General features: G+C 42.2%; 1 protein-coding gene across 2 annotated transcripts in view; it reads right to left on the bottom strand.

The window, feature by feature from the left end:
• The window catches only part of mast1a (microtubule associated serine/threonine kinase 1a), a 70,195-nt gene extending 55,975 nt beyond the window's left edge, over positions 1-14,220 (bottom strand). Inside the window, exons 1-2 of one of the 2 annotated variants that reach the window (XM_076727457.1) lie at positions 13,058-14,220; positions 3,182-3,213 (exon numbers count right to left, since the gene is read on the bottom strand). In XM_076727457.1, coding sequence (XP_076583572.1) covers positions 3,182-3,213; positions 13,058-13,096 — 71 coding nt within the window. In that variant the 5' untranslated portion in view covers positions 13,097-14,220. The remainder of the gene's footprint in view (positions 1-3,181; positions 3,214-13,057) is intronic. The other variant, XM_076727458.1, reaches the window with a different exon arrangement.
• Between the last annotated feature and the right edge of the window lie 6,616 nt (positions 14,221-20,836).

Here is a 20,836-nt window from a genome sequence, read left to right as displayed (position 1 = left end):
CCCAGTCAAAGAGTGGATATTGTCAAGAAGTGAACGGTAATTAAGATGTGGCAAAAGAAACGCCGCCAGAAACAAACGCTCTGATGTCACGTCAGCCTGTGTGTGAAAAGGAAAAATTATTTTTCTGTCATATTTTTATGGTGGAATCAGAGGGACGGTGAGATTTGAGGAGGAGTGACAAATACTGTGAGCAGGAGACAGAAAGCTTCACTTCAGCACCATGGACAGAGACGCATCAGGTGCATTAAAGGACGGTATCAGTTTGTGTTCCCTCACAGCTTCCTGCCGTAATTGTTTTTACATGCCTGCACCACAAATTAAGATCATTTAATCAGTTTTGTCAAACCTCTCAGGATCATTCAATCTCACTCGCTGCTAAATGGCACAGAAAGGACTCCAGAGGTTTCAGTCGCTAAATGTAATCTATCTCCGAGGACGAGCCCACTGCACCTCTGTGTCTGTGAAGCTGCCTTCCAACGTTTAATGTCAGGCTTTAACACCGACGGTCTGAAGGAATTTCCATCAATCATTTCATTCAAGAGCACCATGAGGGCTGAGATGAGGCATTTTCACACCCTGGAAAAATTCTCAGCGAATTCATGGACATAAGAAATAATATGAATACATAAGAAATTGGGCGGTACAGGTTTTAAAGTACCTTAATTGCCTCTATGAGGCCTCCATGGGCCACAGCCACTGCTGCCGCTACTGTAACTGCTTACTGTGTTGATTAAATGCCAAATCAGGAACCAAACAACAGTAACTACCTTCCCACTGTTTTTAATAACGGAGGCATGCACCCCTTTTCCCTCTGAGCAGTTTAAACCTCTGATTTAGGGCTGTGTATTGTATATAACTCATTACTCAAAGGTCCACATCTGATTTTGGTTTGGAATAACTGGTGATTACAAAATAACATTTAATCAATTAATTGACGTCTCATCTCTTGTGATTGGCAGGCGATAACGTTAATGCTTGAACTCGGCAGCAGGAACACACAACTCTCTCTCCAGCAGTCGCAATACAACAGCTGGCTAACCCCAAGTGACACCTCACACATTTCATTGACATGTGTAGTGACTCTCTGTGAGTAATTTTTTCTGTAAAACTGGTAAACTATGAATTACGCACCTTCTGGCTCATTGTCAAGTTAATCAACCGTCACTCTCAGGGCAGAGTGGACGTCTGAGTAATGTTAGATGACGATTTGGGCTGGGTTCAGACTGAGCGGCCATTCGGTCCAGATGTTGATCAAGCTCCAGACTTTAAGAAGCCGTTTTATATCGCTTTCTAACCAGATTGATCTGCGTACATTTTTCTATGTTTGTGTATGTATTTTGGACCTTGCTACAGTTATGTCTCTGCTCTGTTTCTTGTGCTGCTGTAATGCTATATTTCCCTCTAGGGGAAATCTTCACCACCCACCTGTTTGCAGGCCTAACAATAAATTCAAAACAGTACGTCAGTGGAAGACATGAGCAGAAACTCCAGTCATGGTCAAAATGTCTCAGGCAAAAGTGTCCAGAGGAGCATAAAGTGTGAATTTTGGCACTGAAAAGACATGTGATTATTGTATTATACACTTTAATGTGAACCCATCCTTGAATAAAGCATAAACACAACATGTCAGTCATTCACTATCAGCACAGCACATCTCAAGTGTGGTCACATCATGTACTGCTCTACTCTGCCCTCTCCACCTCCCCGCCTTCCCAGAACCACGCAGGGCATTGAGGTCACAGCACAGCTCTCCTGCTGCTGAACTTTCATTGCACAGCTCACTGGTGCAACAGATTGGGCCGACAGAGACACTCTGAGAGCGAAAGGGCTCCCGCAAAGCTGGAACATGCTGCAGCCTGAAGGCCAGGGTCCCACTGAAAAATACCATCCTTTAACAAAGCTGGAAAGATTCCAAGGCCTGAAGTTGCTCAACGTCCTCCTGGATCCATTTTCTTCATGTATGTTTACAATCTGTAGGTGTGTCATCTGTCCATACTGTCATTTTACTATTGGTTGTTCTATTCTGGCATTACAACATCCATATATGCATCCATACTGGGAGACGGATCTGTCCTCTGTGCTCTTCCTGAGGTTTCTTTTCATTTTTTCCCCATTACAGAACGTTTAGGGGATGTTTTTTCCCAATCTAATAGAGGCTGTCACATGTGGTATAGATTGTAAAGCCCCTTGAGGAAAATTTGCGATAAATAAATCTGACTTGATTTGAATAAAAATGTTATGCCTTCCTGGTTTGTGTATATCTTTCAGCTCAGAGAGCAGTCTGATTTGCATAATGTCAACCAATAAAACAAGGTGCAAAATTAATTCTATACCAAGTAAGAGCACACTGAAGTGCTTCGTATATACAACCCTGATTCCAGAAAAGTTGGTATGCCGTGTAAAAATAAAGACAGAACACAATCTATTTCGAACAAACTGTGTTTACTGACAGCAGTTATACGAAGTGTTCCTGAGTCCATGCATTAATCTCCTTTATGTGTTGTTATGTGTTCATAAAGTGGTGAACCTCTCTCCACCCTCGCTTCCAGGATGCCCCTTTCATACCCAATCATGGTACTATCACCTGTTACCAATCAACCTGTTTACCTGTGGGATGTTCCAAACAGGTGTTTATGGAGCATTCCACTACTCTCCCAGTCTTTAGTTGCTTCTGTCCCAACTTGTTGGATACGTGTTCAGAATAAGCAGATATTTACAAAAATCAATGAAACTGATGAGGAAAACATGCCATATATTATCTTTGTACTGTTTTCAGTTGACTTTATTGGTGAAAAAGGATTAGCAAATTATCCCATTCTGTGTGTATATATACACACATACATTTTCCTCACAAGTTTCCCAACTTTTTTGGAATTGGGGTTGTAAAAATTCCCACTGATGTTGTCTCACTTCTCCAGAGATTGAATCAACTTCCCACTCTTCCCTCTCTGGAAAACTACACAACTGAATTTCTTTACCTCCAGGAGCAGAGGAAGCCCAAAGATGAAGAGAACAGAAAGTCAAATAAATAACGCACCCTCACACATCCAACACAGCAAACAAACTCACCTGCATTTCAGAGAAGGCTGCACACATAAAGCTGATGCAGTATCTCAACAACATGCATTCATCCTGAAATACGTGCAGAAAAACAGAGAAATGTGCATGAGTGTGAACTTACCTGCTACTTTTTCGGGGCAGAGGTAGATCCTTCTGGGGAGGAAAAGAGAGCACACAGATCAGACTGATTACATGAACTTTACACATCATGCAGTGTGTTCATAGTTGTGTGTAATGTACTGTAAGTGTGGCGATAAAATAGGAATTAGCATAATCATTACTGCAATCTCTCATTATAAATACTGCAAACAGCAATTCAGTTAAAGAGTGAAACAGATCAAACTAATTATACTGAATTCCTCATAGGTTACTTAATGAAGAAGATGTAATTTTATTTTACTCAACTCAAAATTTTGGCTTCCTAAATAATTGCTGCCAGACCATCAAACCCTGACAGATTGATATGAAAACGACTCAAAAGTATTTTGGAGCACATTCAGTCTGCTGACTCTTAAAACCATGAAGACACATATTTTCATATCCATGTCACAGATAATGAACTTCTACAGTTAAACCTTAGCATCATCATTAGCACATAACGCTAGCATCCCGCCGGCAAAGTAGAGCTGAAGAAAAACATTTCAATGTTTGACCTTTTGCCTGTTTACTGGACTTCAGTTTCCTGCCCGTTGGTGGATTTGTTTGCTTGTGTTGGACTGTGTGCTACACTTTCTCTGCCAGTCCCGTAAACCTCAGTTTATATCATTAAAGATCGCTGAACTGCACCAGATCGGTCTCTTTTGTCTGCATTTGGGTCAATCCCTTGTTCCTTTACAACAACTTGTAAATCACAGCGTCAAAATGTAACTACTGAGGTGCAATCACACAAGAAGCTGCTGCATCAAATGCAACCACCTCACTGCTGATACCTCCCAGAGAGGGCAGAGCAAGGAAATCCTGATGGACACTGTTGTTTAGAAAACACGTTTCAAACACTAACATCACATATTTGGTAATAAAATGGTTCAAACAGAAGCGCAGGATGAGATTAACCTGCAGACAGTATTGTGGTGTCTGTTGATGTTGAGTGTTCGTGGAAAGCAGTTTGAAAACTGATCCATCCTAAGTGCTCAGAGGCTTCAGGAACCACCAGGCTGAGTGCAGCCAAAGTCAATTTAAAAATGTCAGTGCTATATTTATGTTATATATTTTTTTTTTTTTCTTTTTTTGTGGGACACAACAACAAGGGCCCTGATGTGATTAGGACCTACTGGGATGAATCTGCATGGTGCTTGTTGCCCATCTATTCCCAATTTGATCGTCAGGTTTGATCAGGTTACCATGAAATTCTATTGTCAGCCCGTGCGGCGCTTCTCATCGAGCCATTTTCTACTGCCCAGCGGCTCCGCTAAAAAGATAGTTATCATTTCTTTCTTTCCACTTAGGGAGGCTTAATGGCACACAGCAATGTCAAAGAAACGAGAGGAATCCAAGCGACAAATCGCACCAGGGTCAGAAGTTGACAAATCCAAACATGAGAGAAAAATAAGAGAGTGTAATTTGCTTTGCAGAGAAGAATTTCATCCCGTTAGCTGAGGGCAGTCCTGAAACGTCTCTCTCACACACACAGTCTCTTTGTCTTCGTATAAGTAAACAAGCATTACAAAACCCAAACAAAGTCGAGCTGATGAAACATGACTTGACAGCTGGAGCTCTCATCTCCAAACAATCTCACAACAAGCTTACTACCCAAACTCACCCGATTCGCTCTCCAGCACTGTGAGACTCTTAATACTCACACTTCATAAAAAAACAATAGGGAGCCGATGAGCGGCAGGAACCCTACTGGGCTGCAAAGACGCGTTGTGATAAGTTAGAACCTGCTTTCCAAAGGCACACTGAAGAGATCGTAATCATCCCTCTTGGGGATCGAACAAGTGCAGCAGGTGTGCAGTAATCACATAAATATAGAAGCAGCAAATTCTGCTCTGCCCAAAACTGGAATTTTAAAGGAATAGTTCTACATCTCAGGAAAAAATGACTGGCTTTATTTTGGCGAGACTTAGCTGAGAAGACTGATACCACCCTCATGTCTGTGTTACGTATGGAGGTCAAGCCAGGAGACAATTAGCTTAGCTTAGCATAAAGACTGGAAGCAGGGGGAAACAGCTAGCCTGCCTCTTATTGTTCAAAAGTCTGCTTACGTTACCTCTAAAGCTTTCAAATTAACACGTATAATGTGTGTGTGGACACAGTAAACGACATGATGTAATGTGCTAATTAGCGAACTTTAGAGCCGCTGTTACTGCAGGTGTGTTTTTAGCTTTGAACAGAGCCAGGCTAGCTGTTTCCCTATGTTTTCAGTGCCTATGCTGAGCTAAGCTAATCGTCCCCTGGCTGCAGCAGCAGCTGTAGCATACATATATGAGAGTGGTATTGATCTTCTCATCGGACTCTCTGAAAGATTTTTCCCAAAATGTCAGATTAAAATACACCTGGGACTGGTGGACTGACATCACCCATCATAGTGACAGTAATGGCCAATGAGTTACATCATGAAGAGGAAGTGAGCTCTGCCAGGGTGACTCAGAGAGAGGCCCCGCAGGTGTCTTATATGTGTGTGTGTGTGTGTGTGTGTGTGCGTGCGTGCGTGTGCGTGTGTGCGGGGGGTGACAGGGGTAGCTAATGGATAAAAACCCCAGCACCTGCTCCCTCTCCTCTGCAGTCTCAGTCCGACAGACAGCTACTGTACGTGTTGTTGCCATGTTACTGGTCACTCCAGCATTTCTTACACTCTCCTCGGTTCAATTGAGCACAACGTGTGAAAGTTCTCAGCAAAATCCACTCTGACATGTATGTGCTGCGAGACTTAAAGGCACAGAAAATGAGCCTGGATGTGTATATAACAACATCAGGGACATTTTCAGTGTGATGTTTCTGCAGGACAAAGAGGTTTGAAAGACAGACGCTGGCGATTTCCTTTTTAAAGCATGAACCGCTGACATGAGCAGTTTGTAAATGTAATCCAAATACAGCTACCAGACCTCGAGGAACACTCTTTCTTTTCTAAGACTAAACATGATGTTTTCAAGGATGACACAGATGTTCATTTCTATTAACACCCCATTAGGAAGAGGCTGCTATACAGTTTGTTTGTTTTTTTTTACTTATTTTTAAAGATTACTTTACATGTGTATTAATGTTCATTTCTGTAATTTTTGCCAGTGTGTTACAGATCTCATGTCGGAAAGAAAAGATGCACAAGAAGGTACACTGCAAGAAAAACGAGCCTTCCACTTCAATTCCAACTCTGAAACACATTTATGCAGCTCCTAGTGTGAAGTTTGTGCTTGCAGACGTTTGTATCATAGAAGAGTGGACAAGAGGTCTGTGCTCTCCATGTGCCCTTCTGATCTGACCTCATTGTCATTAAGATTGATCAGCCTCATGTGTTTTACGCCTCAGAGTGCAGCTACAATCCTAAAATAAACCGTCTAAATCGCGCTTACATTTCTATTTTTATCAATTATTTACATTCATACTGGTCTATTTTGGCTAAAGCGGCAGTTGACATTGTTGGCCATTTTAGAAAATCATCAAAGCTGATCCTGAACTGTGGACAGATGGTGAAGTTGGTGGAATCAGTAATGCTAAATTCTATCATGTCGGAAAAGCACAAGATGTGACATGACAGAAATATACAAGTAATCACAGGCCTGAGTGATCATTACATGTGACTGCTCACCGTTAAAAACCACTTCCTGTCTTCACAGTTAACATATGAATGTCTCGATGCATCCTATGGTGTCCTCACGCACACACACACACACACACACACACACACACACACACACACAATACACAAACAGTAAACCCGCACAGTGCAAACATCACAATACATAAATATCTGCCTGTGGGAAAATAGGTGGGAAAAGTAGAAAGGTGTGATACTACCCCAACTCTCACTCACACACGCAAAACAGATTCAAATATGAGAGAACTTTCTCCGGCTGACAAATAAAGGAACAGTGTCACACGGTTATTTCCATGTTTTTCTCTCTTCGTTTATTTACTCAAGGACAAACCGAAGGCCAATCGGAGACCAAAGAAAAGAAAAATGTTAGTATGCTGCAGCTCTGGGCAGAGTGCTGATGCTTCTGCTCTGTTTCTACTGCCAGCACTGACAGCAGATTGGGAGGCAAATGTCACACAGAGCATTCTTCAGTTTAGTAGTTTCACTTAAAAGCTTTGAATTCACTGGTCATTACACTGAGGTCGAAAATAACTTCATGTCTCATTGACTCACACTCTTGTCCTATATTGCTTTCTTGTTTCACTGGATCTAGTTTCAAACTTTAACAAGTGCTATTTTTTCCTTACTTTGTCCATTTTTGTCTGTTTTGGGGATTAAGCTGGGCTCAAGCTTTTCTGGTTTATAGACGTCTGGCATGATAATTCAAGCGCAGTTAAAGTGGTTCAAATATTTGAAGCTATTCCCAAATATATTCTGGCCCAGATCTGTTGCTTTGATGTACTCTTTCGGTACAAAAACTTACCCTTTCTGTATAATACTGACATCAGAAGGACGCGGTGAGGCAGAACAAAGCAGTGGGCACGACAGTGAGTGACAGGACTTGGCAAAGAGAGCTGGATCTTCTGCAGTGATCACACTCTTATCCCTTGTGCTTAGCATATTGGAAATGGGCACGCTGCCCAGAACAAAATATTGGACAAATTATGCTTGTGTGTGCGTGTGTGTGTGTGTGTGTGTGTGCAGACGTGTATTACTCATGTTGTGGGGACATAATTCTGCTTACACAGTCATAATGTGGAGACTCACCTCACGTTTGGGGACACAATGCAACTCCCCATCATGTAAATCATTACATTTTAGGGTGCAGACCTGGGTTAAGTCTCCAGGAAATGAATGCAAGTCAATGTAATGTCCTCTGAAGTGATGGAAACACGACTGTGTGTGTGTGTACTCAATACTCCTACAACAAAATGGGGTCAGACACACTCTATGATGTGCGTTCGTCTGTGTGTGTGAATGAGTGCATGAGCATATGGGTTAAGTTTAAGTACGCTACACACACACCTACAACCACTGGAGGCGGCGGGATCATCTTCACTTGAGATGAAAATGACTCATCCCAATGACACACACCTTCCTACAGTGGAATTTGAATGAAAATAAAACAGAGTGGACAGTGCCACCGATCCCAGTCACTGTCGGTGATCTAGTCTCTCTATTCACTGTGTTTTTCATAAAGCTAAACGGGGCCTGTTGCAGCAAAGTGATTGATTTAAATGTTTTATATGAGTACATTTAGCAATTACGAACCAGTAATGGACATTTACTGTAAACACTTGTATATGAATATTAAAACCAAAGCCAGGGGTTTCTCTCTCTCTCCATATTTCCTTCCCTGTCAACTATCAGATAAAAGCAAAAATGCCCAAACAAACTAGAATCTTAAAAAAAGAAAGCAAGGAAAGAAGCCAAATGTCATGCCCTGCAAATGATCTGCCAGTTGGGTCATGTGTAGGTGCCAGAGTGAGGGAGCTAGGGAGGTGAGGGAGGTGAGAAACGGGGAGACGTGGGCTGAAAGACGGGTGGACGAAGGAGGTGATGAGGGTGAAGGAGGACCAAGTGGTGAATAAGAAGAGATGGTTGTTGTGGAAGTGAGGCAGAGAGAAGGGCAAGACTTCATGGCTTAAGGATGACAGCAGGACGGATCAATCAGGATAACCACTGACTGCAGGAGGCCACGAGAGAGAGACTGTCCGCCCAAGAAGGACGGCAGTATCAGGCGCTTCAGTAAGAGCCCCAAAACTACATACCGTTCAAGTGACAAACAAGCTCTCTAGTGATTATGACAGGAGCAAAGGAGGAAGTCACATGACAGTGTCAGAATTAGAGAGACTTCCTATTTTCAAATCTTTTGGGTTAAAATAAGTACTTAAAGTCAGGAAAGCATCTTGGTTTGGGTTAAACTGACTATTCTATCGTGGATAGGGGAACTCTGTCGTCATGGTTACAGCAATAACCACATGGTTAAGATGACCTCACTTAATCCTTCGCTCCCGTCATGAATTCCTACGGCCACTAGAGGGCTTTGCCGCTGGAACGTGAACACACTGGGTGTCATTTGAGGCGTTGGCTGAAACAACTGATGCTGTCACTTCTTCTTCCTTTTTTGTCAAATATAAGGGGATTAAAAGGTACAGTATGTCTTCTCCGCCACAAGGGGTCTCAGTCAAAACAGTAACAAAAAAAAAAAAAAAAAGACAGTTTGATGATGTTGAAGTAGTGTGGGATGATGGGAGTTCATTGTTAAACAACAACCAACTGCCAAATAAATGAAATGATCACAAACAATTAAAAGGTAAAGTATTAAGTTTTATTCATGCTTTGTTCAGTCACCTTCACCATCGTCCTTCCTCACTCTATGAAATATCATCTGGTGTCTCTCCTGTCGCCAACGGAGGCGATCAAACGTAATGCACTGTTACCTCAAATAAGACATGGATTTCTCTTGAACATTGATGGAAAGATTTGGGATAATGGAAGTACACAACTCAACAAAATACGTAACACAAGTCAAGTTGTTTTTAGATATTTTAAAGGGTAAATGTTGAATATTGTGCAGTTAACATTAGAACTTTGTTAATTTTACCACAAGTCTGAACTGAGGGCAAAGTTTCTGTCAGTTTGTGTTACGACAACAATGAAGTGGTGCAATCGAGAGGCTTGGCTGTTTTTATTGAATGAATTAATGAGAAAGTCTTGATTGTACTCATTCATGATAGCAAATGCTCACAGTGTTGAACAATCCCAATGATACTCAAATCTCTTTTGGTCTTGGTGTCCTCATTCATAAACAACCAATAACATCATCTGTATGAGACACAAACATGCCATATGTGAACACACACACTCCTCTCTCCCCCTCCCTCCTCTGTCTCTCTGGTGTGAAAGTAGATCCAGGCAGTAAAGAGATCCACATAATGTAATGCCCACTTAAATGGGGTCTAAGGCAGCCCACAGCTGCTGCCTGCCTCAAGTCTACGCTGACCCCACTCCTCCTCCTGGCCTCCAGGCCTTTCAGCCCGTCCCGCTGCTGCTGGTGGTTGGTCTTCCTCCCTGAGGGCACACAGGGCTGTTAGGCCACCATTAGTCCTGCTAATGGGCCTGACAACTGCGCCACATCCTCAGCATTTAGACCCTCTCTGTCTGAGATATGGATATCGACCACTTGAATGGAAATGGAGAGTAGGGGCAAGAGGCGGGAGTCAATTTGATATGGACATATAGGCACGAATGTTATGCACAAACACACACACAAGAAGCTCGGCATGGCCGCGGTACACGGTACTGAATGGCTGGACACAAACATTAACGTGCACTCAGCATCTGACTACAATCAAAAGTCTGACTCACCAGCGAGCTCCTTTTAAGGGAATGGGTCCTTTCATGTGTGTCTATGTGCAGGTGTGTGTGTGGTTCTGTATCACATTCAGACCTTTATGATGGCATCAAACTGTCTCCTGTCCCCCAGCCAGGCAGCCCCTGCTCTCCATTTCCACTGACGGTGTTTGTATCCAGGTCTGAATTTCAGCTACAATTAACTTCTGAGAAAGTATCTCAATCAAAAGGACGACTGCTCAGCAGAGAGACGGGACGTCTTCAGATTCACACACTCGGCTCTGCCAAACTTTCAGTTCAGCAGGAGACGATTCCTGAGCTGGAGCCCCACAAAACCATCTGAAAATCTATAGTAGATTATAGTAGAGCTGAAATAATTAGGTGTTACAGTTGTTTAATCAAACAAAAATGGGAAATATCCTCCAGTAAATTATTGTGAATGAAGGGACCAGTGTGTAAGATTTAGGAAGATCTACTGGCAGAAATGGAATATAATATTCATCACTATGTTTTCATTGGTGTAAAATCACCTGGAAATAAAAGTTGTGTATTTGTTACCTTAAAATGAGCTCTTTATATCAACAGAGGGAGCCGGTCCCTGAAAATGGACAACCCGAAACTGTGTCTAGAGTGTTTTCTGTGTTTCTAGCAGCAACTGTGACTTGGAAGGGGCGAGAGAGGCGAGGTGTGTTCAGTAGGTTACAATTTGTAACCTCATCGTTAGACACCAATGAATCCTAAACGCTGGTGCTAAATGTCTGAAGTTTGGATTGTTGGCCAGACAAAACAAGACATTTGAAATCGTCACCTTTGGGCATGTTTCACAATTCTACATTTCACTGAATAGCGACTTATCGATCAGTCGAAGAATTCACTGCAGCTAGAGCTGAAACTTTTTATGCAATAATGTCCAAAACTTTAATAAATGTACATTTATGCTGGTTTTCTTAGTCGTACGTGATTGCAATGTGAACACCACTGGGTTTTACACGGGTGTTCATACAAAACAAACTGCTTGAATATGTCAACGCTGTTTTGGGAATCTTAAGAAGCATTTTTCTCTATTTTCTGGCTTTTTAGACACCAACTGTTTAACTCAGACAATGATCTGCAGACTAATTGATATAATAAATAATCATTAGTTGGAGATTAAAAAAAATGCTCCTTACTTCCTGGGCAAACTACTGTAGCTTCCTCTGCATGTTTAACAGCTATAAGCAGTTATGAAAAGCCTTAGTTTAAATGTCACTTCCATACACATGAGGGGAAATCTCCAAACAGTTTAATCAGTACAATTCAATGAAGGTGGGACTGCTGGTTGAAGGAGCAGACAGTCTTGTATTTCTGAAGAATAAAGAATAAAATGACACCTGGACTAACGCATTCATCATAACATCTTTAATTTAGTGTCTGCTTTAATCCATCAGGCTTTACAACAGAGTCCAGCACCTGTGAGAGTGGAAACTCTAAGCCTGCCAGTGTTACTGCTGCATTTTACCAACTGAACAAGATGTGTCCAATTTCTCTTATCTTCATGAAAGATCACCTTGAGCATACCACCTCGCCATAAACGACAGCAGAGTACTTTTAATGTGAAATGAACTCATGAAAAATCACAGGACTGACAGATAATGGCCCTGCACAGTCAGCTTTGGCTGCCTCACATGATTACAGTCACCCAAGCTCTCGCCACACAGAGGGAAGCACTGAAGACAGCTTCTTCCAGTGCCTTCCTGTGTCTGCCGTAATGTACAAGATAAAGGCTAAGTGACGAGCCTACATCACGCAAATGTAATAAAATAATGTACTCAGTCTCCTTAAGTCGCCCAAACTGAACATATGACTGGTTATTACAGACTTGATGACTCTCAAAAAAGCTCTCTCATCCACTGCACTTATTGGGACAACACGTTAAGGAAGTTAGTCTATTGTTTATACCAAGCTAGTGTTTCCTGTTCGTAACCTGAGTATGACTGGGTGCATTGGGTCAGTGTGATAATGCTGCACATCAATGAGCTGGATTGATTTATGGCGGTACTAGATTTTTTTAATGTTTTGCATCACTTTGATGAGTACCATAATTTGTCATTTTTTTAATCCATGAACACTTTCTCACTTAATTTTCAATAAATTTTACTACATCATGTATATATTGATATCGCAAGACAAACTGACAGGTACTGTGACTGAGGTGTTCAGTGTCAATCGACTGATTCAACACCCTCTGCTGAAGTCCAACAGTGTAACATGTTTATATGGTTTTGAGTCTCTTCATGTTACATTCATAGATGCACTCACAGGAATATGTTTCCTGGGGCTGGAGATCTCATTCACAGTACACATGATTTGTTGAAAAGGATCTGCATGTGTAGTAAACTCCTTCAACGCACAACTGATAAAACTGGCTGTATTTATTTACACCCTTTATTTCTATGTGTGCATGAACACATGTTCCAGTGAAAAATGCCTAAACACTTTACTCTGATTTATAAAAAAGAGCTATTATTCATCCAGTTTTAATGATATGATCCGTGTTTGTAACAAGGGAGTTAAAAAACAAGTTCTCACCTGCAGCCTCCGTCTTCGGATGATCCCAGAATCATCCATGGCACGTATCCGGGTTCGCACCTGTCGGAGGGTCTCGTGGCTCCTGTGGTTTGCAGGTGACGAGGCGAGAACAATCCCCACTCTCGCGAGGCTTTCAGGGACCCAGCACGGTTCGTCAGTTCACCGCTAGACCGGAATGCTTCCCGGAGCCGCTTTTAACATCGTTCACCAGCAGAAATAATGGCTAATATTCTGAGGACAAGTCGGTGCTGTTATGGCCGGAGTGGCACATGACATCATGTGGGAAACAGTGATATATGCGTTGTTTCTTTCCCGTCACAAAAAATTAAAAACTACAAATATGAGCAAAGTATTAAAAAAGTGGCGCTCCTGAGCTCGACCCCGGCCAACATCGCTTGTTGACGGGACTGACAGAGACTACTGACGAGGCTGCTCTGTGGTGGGAACTGCTGAATAAGCGAGAGGCTGCACGGTGGGATCAACAGAAGTCCAGCTGGGAGACTGAGAGGAGACCCACCGAACAGCCCAGACTGTCAGACCGAAGCGTATCACAGCACAGATCAGACAAGTTTGCACACATCTTCACTCCAAGACATCACAGCTCCAAACAAAACCACGCAGTTCATTGCAGCAGCACCAGCCGAAGTCAATCAATTCATCTGCTGTCATCCTTTAAAAACGCTTCGATCGCAGTGATCCTCTGTCGGTCTACGACCACCTCGCTGCAGCAATCCGCTTCTTGTTTCAGGAGTCCACATTCAAACACAGCGTGTGTGCTGCGGAGGCACCGGTGCATGCATGAACGCGGAGTTGACTGCCTGCACACTGCACATTGCTACACAGCTCCAATCTGCAACGTGTGACACATCCATGCGCTGTCAGAGCTCCTGTGCATTGAAAAAGGCGCGATCAATGCGAACCTGCAGCCACTCAGCGTCCATCTGCTGACAGACACACGCATCGGCACTGAAAGCACGTTGATAACTTTACGTTTTCGTCCTCCGGCAGGCGGATTTGTCCGTTTTCCGTGCACTCTCACAGGTATAAGATGTCTTCACTCTCCTCTTCTCTGGTGTAACGTTGCTTTTCTCGCGAAAAATGAGCGGTGGTTGCTACACAGGCTTCGCTCCATCCTCGGCTCTTACCACCCACTTCCTACTATCAACGACGTTTAACCCCTCAGCGACCAGTCGCTTTGTTTTTGCGTTTACCATCTGACGTATGGAAGTGGTTCTTCATAGAGCCGAGAATTCAAACCTGCATCATCTGCAAGAAGCCGTGTTTACGCAAATTTCAGGTACACCAGTCAGATGAAACTGCCAAACTATTTCAAAGACAAATAATAACGACAGCGTATTTTATAGCTTTGGGAGATGCTGAGAAACTATTAGAGAAACTGAAAGTGAAGCCGATAAATCATTCAATCAAAACAACGTTGTTTTAAAAAATAATAAAATAATCTTTTCAGTTATTTATCAAGAAAAAATTGTGAAAAAACAAAATACAACACATTCTCAGGTTCCAGCTTCTCAAATGACATCTTCACTTTATCATATAAACTAGTCAATTAAATTTGGGGGTTTTGGACTTTTCACCAGATGAGTCATTTGAAATAGTCACCTTGGACTCTGTGAAGCGATTTTTTTTGGCTCGAGAGAGACCAAATGGTTCATTAATTCATGGAGAAAATACACACCTGTTAGGAAGAATTCACCAGTAAACAGGTTCATGGTGTCATGATTGGGTATGAAAGGGGCATCCTGGAAAGGATGGAGCGAGGTTCACCACTGTGTGAACACATGACTGTATGTAGGATTTTACTACATGGGCTCAGGAACACTTTGGAAAACTGTTGTCACTAAACAGTTCATTTGCAAATGATTGTATCCTGTGTTTATTTACGTTTTACATGATGTCCCAACTTTCTTGGAATTGGGGTTGTATATCAAGCAGTGACTAACAGTTCTTTTCCTTACTGATTAATCTGCCAACTGTTTTCACCATTTATTGATTAGTTAATTGGTTTATAAAATGTCAGAAACTGAAAAATGCCCATTGCAATTTCCCAGAGTCCAAGACCATGTCTTCAAATTCCTTCTTCTGTCTGATCGACCATCCAAAACCCACAGATGATATAAAAAACTGAAAAAAAGACGGCACTCTCCATGAGCTTGAAACATCAATTAGCATGGTACCCAACCTATATGTTTTTGTGTGCGTGTGTGTGTGTGTGAGTGTGTGTGTGTGAGTTACTTAATTATTCCAAAGCCATGAGGCATTTTGCTTTGTCAACATGTGTTTATGCTGCCCATGGACTGTACATGTGCCTGGCACGCATAAATGGACATCGTCTAACTGAATTAACAGTCAGCACAGCCTGCCGTCATGCTTCCATTGCTATTCCAATGAAAAATGGCATAAAGCGTTATGCATTATTCAACATTCACACCTGTCACACATGGGATTCACTGCCACATAACATTTCACAGCTCCTCACCCTTCAGTTACTTGCATCCCTGATCCAAATGTTAATGAATGAACGCTGGCATAGAAACAAATCCCCACTGTGGTGATTTTAAAGAGAAAGATCTTCAGTGCTGTTGAAATATTAACTGGAAGTGCACGTCTGCTGCAGGTCTAATGTTCATAGCAAGCGAAGCGTCCTGTCCCCACTGAGTCTGCCAACAGATGTAGACGTATTGCCAATAAAATAAATACACTCCCTGATCAATACTAAAGGAAAGTCACCACTAAGCAGTAGAAATCACTGATTATACTGAAACGTTGGAGGGCAAAGTCCATCACCGTGTTCACACAATGTGGTGCGTTTGCCAGGATGATGTTTCGCTGTTAAACATTCTCACAAGAAGGAAAGCAAGAAAAAAGAGAAATGTTGGTCAAAGGTGGCCGGTGGGACGGATCAATGTGGAGAGAGAAAAACACACAAGAGGCCGGGCAGCTGGTCCGGCTCCAGCTCCAGGATGGAGGGAGACAAGAGGGAGACTAAGTGGCTTTTAGCGTCGTGGCCTTAATGTTCCCCCGTCTCTCTGGGCAGACGGAGCAGGCAGGCCTTAGTCCCGCTCACCCTGTGATTTACTGCTGACAGATCACTGTGGGTTCAACCTCAGCACCCCAGCACCTCCACCATCTCTTCAAGTCTCTCACTCTCGACCACGTGTATCCCCAATGTACGAGGAGAGCTCCGTCATCTAATGGTGTAACAATGCCATATATTATGTTAAAAAGAGGACCTTGATGGTTTGAGGGCTGCAGCAGTTAATCTGCGGATTACTTTTCTAGAATAATCAGTTCATCTCTTAATCTATGAAATGTCAATTAATTGTGAATAAATACCCATCATAACTTTTAAAAGCAAAAAATGACAACCTCAGACAGCTTCCTCTGTCAAATCAACAGTCCAAAATGCCTAAAATACTATTTATGTTTTTATACATGATGATGGTGATGAGTATTTTTAATCATTTATCACAGTGGTTGCAGACTCGTTTTATGACTATCTAGAATTTAATTAATGACTAATCCTTTCAGCTCTATGGTTCAATAAAGCAAAGGACTCAGGATTCAGTATCCGGCTTTTCTTTATAAAAATCCATTTCATCTTGGCTGTTTAACAAGTCTTACAGCTTCTGGAATAAAACCAAACTTCCTACAAGCAATCTGGAATGCTTTCCAGATGGCATATCTTTAAAAAGGCATTAAGAACATGTGTGGGGTCACCAAATGCGTTTTGGGGGATATGTTTAGTTTTGTATGCAAGCCGTGTGAGAGGTGTCTATGTTTTGCCACTAATTTTAGAATGGAGGTTAAAAAAGTGGGATGTATGAATTAAGTTGGCAGTGCAGATGATGCTGAGCCTGTTTCTCCAAAGGCATCTGCATTCCCGAGTAGCTGTACTTGTATACTCCAGTGATTTATTATTGCATTCAAAATATCTGATCTTATGGTCTCTGGTATGAGTCAATCTCCAAAAATACTGGATCCTACATTTCCCATCTCAGTGGCATCTTTCATTAAACCTTCCCAGTCTCCTGAATGGCCACTTGTAATGCAGACGATGTCAGGCCTCAAGCCCGAGCTGATGGCAAAAACAGCCACATGCTTTGTTAAACTTTGGAAAGCTCCTTTTAAGAACAATGGAGGGCATAATAAATCTGTTTTCACAGGCTGAGCTGAGCTGAATTTCATTCATTTAGTGTTGATACATCTATAAATGATCTATCGCATCAGTACATGATGAGAGCTCAAGAAAATATGCTTCAGTGGCTTTTAGAACACTGCACTAAAACCTCCTAGTAGTGCTACCATGCTGTTTGTTTAATGGCTGTTGTTGTCTTCCCTGCCTGTAATGTGGTGAATTCATATTAAACATGTTGGCCTTTTAAAAACTCAGACTGATGTAATACTAAAGAAAGCATCAGAATAAAGTGAAGCCAAACGTGCATTGGTGACAGCAGGTGAAAAATGAGGTTTCTCAGAGTGACCCAGTTACCAGCTTGTCTGCCTTCTCTTGCACATTTAGCCTATGCTGCTTTTCTTATTAATATTAAATAATTAATGAAGGCACATGAATTTTACATCTTTTTTGTTCATTAGGTGCTGTGAGATTTGGGCAGGGGAGGAGGCGGCAGCGTAGAAACCTCACAGGCCGCAGTTTCTACAGATAAAGACTTTTTCCTATTGCTCCGTGCAAAAGCTCTCAAAAATGATGTCACCCTTTTTCAGATGATGCCCCGAGGGAGGTCACATGGGGTCAGCTCTCTGCAGCCAAAAGCTTGGCAGGGTTGGGATTTGGAATATGCCTGCCGCATGTGCGATCCCATTTCCCATCCTGGTAAGCCCGTCTCACGAGAGCCACGTCAGCTCACATCTCTTCATAGACTGCAAGTGCCTCCCCCTGCATTCACATCTGCTCTGTGTGTGCGTGTGTGTGTGTGTGTGTGTAGGTTGACAAAAGCAGTCAGCATTCCCCCCACAGACACAAACTGTAACGTGGGCATTATTTTAAGGGAAAGTCTTCTCTCAGTGATTAATTACATCAACCACTGTGTGCAGGTGCTTTTGAGACATACAGGGAGTGTGAAAAATAATATAAAACACCTGGAAAATTCAGTTGAGTCAAATAGTCCTCCAGTAAATACTACCTCATTTCAGTATGTAGAACGATGTTAGGGAGGTGTTGTTTAACTCTGTGGTTACTTGGAGGCCAGAGCTTCTGGTGTTTTGTATGGGGTTTTTGTTCATCATATTCGAGCTGCAATTAACAATTAGTTTCTTGAGCGATTGACCTGCAGATTGTTCTCCCCTTTAATCAGGGTTCAGGGCTGCTTCTTCAAAAGGTTGTTTTGTTCCGAAAACACAAAGGTAAACAATTTGCCTTCATAGATAAGGAAAACTGTAGAAAATACTGACATTTGAGACACTTGAACCAGTGAATTTTTAACTAAATAATTCATAAAAAACATTAATTGTTTATGAAGATTGCTGCAGATTAACTTCTCTGTCAATTGACAAATCCAGTGATTATCAAACTTTTTTCAGTATTGGGGAAGCTGAGATGTATTGAAATGAGAAGTCTCAGCAAAATTGCTTTGCCTGCATTCACAGTCAAAGGGTGCATCAGAGCATACGCCCATCACCCACCAGCTTCAGAACCAATGGACTGATCGATAAAGTGACTAATAGTTTCAGCTCTACGTCGTATAATGTGTTTATAAGTCTACCCAGCTAAACACAGGGGCAGGGATAAAACAACATGGACGCATGACAGTATAATTCACTCCAAACGCCCTTGAGGCTGAAAGCTGCGTCTGCTAATTCAGACGTACCTCATTTATTCTGTCTGTGCCCCTAAAGCCCATTTTAAAATCACCCAGTAATGAGTCTATGTAATTCAGCATCAGGCAGCATAAATCTTCACAAAATGATCATGGTAAGATATTCAAAGCATCGCAGCAACAGGGTTTCCTTTGACGCAATAACTAATTTAGTCGTTTGAAAGAGGCTCCTTCACACTGAGCAGTGATTTTGAAGCTCTCAGTTTGCCTCTGCTGCTGTAATAATTCATTTGTGCGTACGTAGGAAAGTGCTCCATCTCTCCTACAGCTCACCAGCGGCAGCTAAATGGCATTCAACCTACTATGATCTGACTTTGCAGCAGGGTTTGTGATTGTGATTGTGATTGTGTTAGGAGGAGCATTGTTTACGCTGTTTAGCATCTGTTCGTTTTAATTACCAGCTCTATGTACGTTGCTTTGTCTCTTTCATTGATCCATTACAACAGCATTACGTTCAATACGCAAACTCCGTAGCCATGATTCACACTCCATAAACCCTTCTCATAGCAGGCATTATGACTGCCCGGGCAGGTAAAGCACACTGAGATGTCAAAACGTCTGCTGTGAAAAAGGTCCATTCTGTACCATAATAACTGTAAAACTATTCTTTCAGTCAGATTTTTCTGACTTCTTAAAGGTGCAATAAGTCAAATGAAAGTCACTCCAAGCAAACAGCGTACGCATATCGCCAGAGAAACCACTAACGAGAGAGACAGGGATGTCACTCATCACCAGCGTGGAAAACCAGAATGGAGAGCTGGAATATTTCCACATCTGACTTGGTGAATTAACGGTTTATATTCTTGGCAGTGCTCTTGACCAAGGCGCTGTCTAAGAGCTGGAACTGGCCCCCAGGCTTCACTCAGTGGCTGCCCTCTGTTCCTAATACTTAAGATGGGTTAAATGCAGAGAATAAATTTCCCTGCGGGGGAAAGTAAAGGATAACTTAACATTCTTGACATTTTGTGAGTATTTTGTTTGTTGATTTTAGATACAAAGTGGTGTTATGATACATAATGGGCCGGGCTAACTTCAGTAGAAGACACAGACGTCTTTGACACAACGTCAAAACTGTTATTTCTTCACATTCTGTTGATAATTTAAAAATTTTCGAATGTTTTAAACTAAAATTCTTACCCTTACATCTCCTCCTTTTGTCATCCTCATGTATACATTAACTCTGTTCTTTCTCAAATGTGCCGTTTTAAAAGCCTGACTCCTTGCTCCTTCTCCCTGCTGCCAGCTTCTCCTCATTTCTCGCCCTGTCTGTGCAGAAGTGGGTCACAGACTACAGCTGTGCTAAAAGCCTCGTCTGGGAAGAGGAGCTTCTCTAAATAAAACACTATATGATCAGCGGTCTCTGGGGTGCCTCATTATACATACATAAACCTAACTAAGATGGAGAGGAGAGGTGAAGGAGTTCAGGACAGAGGAGGTAATGTATATACAGCTTGATTGGTTAAGTGGCTTTCTGGCCTTGTTGTCTCAGTGAAGACAGAAAGGAATTTCCGCTCGCATGTATTATATACATACTTTATATATTATACATCAAAGCTTTTCATCACAAACAAGTGATGCGATGGAAATACTTTGTCATGTTAGCTGAAGTTGAGTTAGTGAAGCTTTCCATGTGAACTCAGTGTACTTTTGATCTGCATGAAACTTCAGTGGACTGTGAGTACTGTGACGTACTGTGTACTGTGGAGTACTGTGTCCTGTGCCATACTGTGTACTGTGGAGTACTGTGTCCTGTGGAGTACTATGTACTGTGATGCACCATTTACTGTGGAGTACTGTGTCCTGTGGAGTACTGTGTACTGTTGAGTACTGTGTCCTGTGATGTACTGTGTACTGTGGAGTACTGTGTCCTGTGACGTACTGTGTCCTGTGGAGTACTTTGTCCTGTGACGTACTGTGTACTGTG

Source organism: Chaetodon auriga, chromosome 4 (assembly GCF_051107435.1).
Source record: "Chaetodon auriga isolate fChaAug3 chromosome 4, fChaAug3.hap1, whole genome shotgun sequence".
Lineage (NCBI taxonomy): Eukaryota > Metazoa > Chordata > Actinopteri > Chaetodontiformes > Chaetodontidae > Chaetodon > Chaetodon auriga.
Note: the sequence above shows the minus strand (reverse complement) of the source record. Positions and strands in the feature narration are given on the sequence as shown.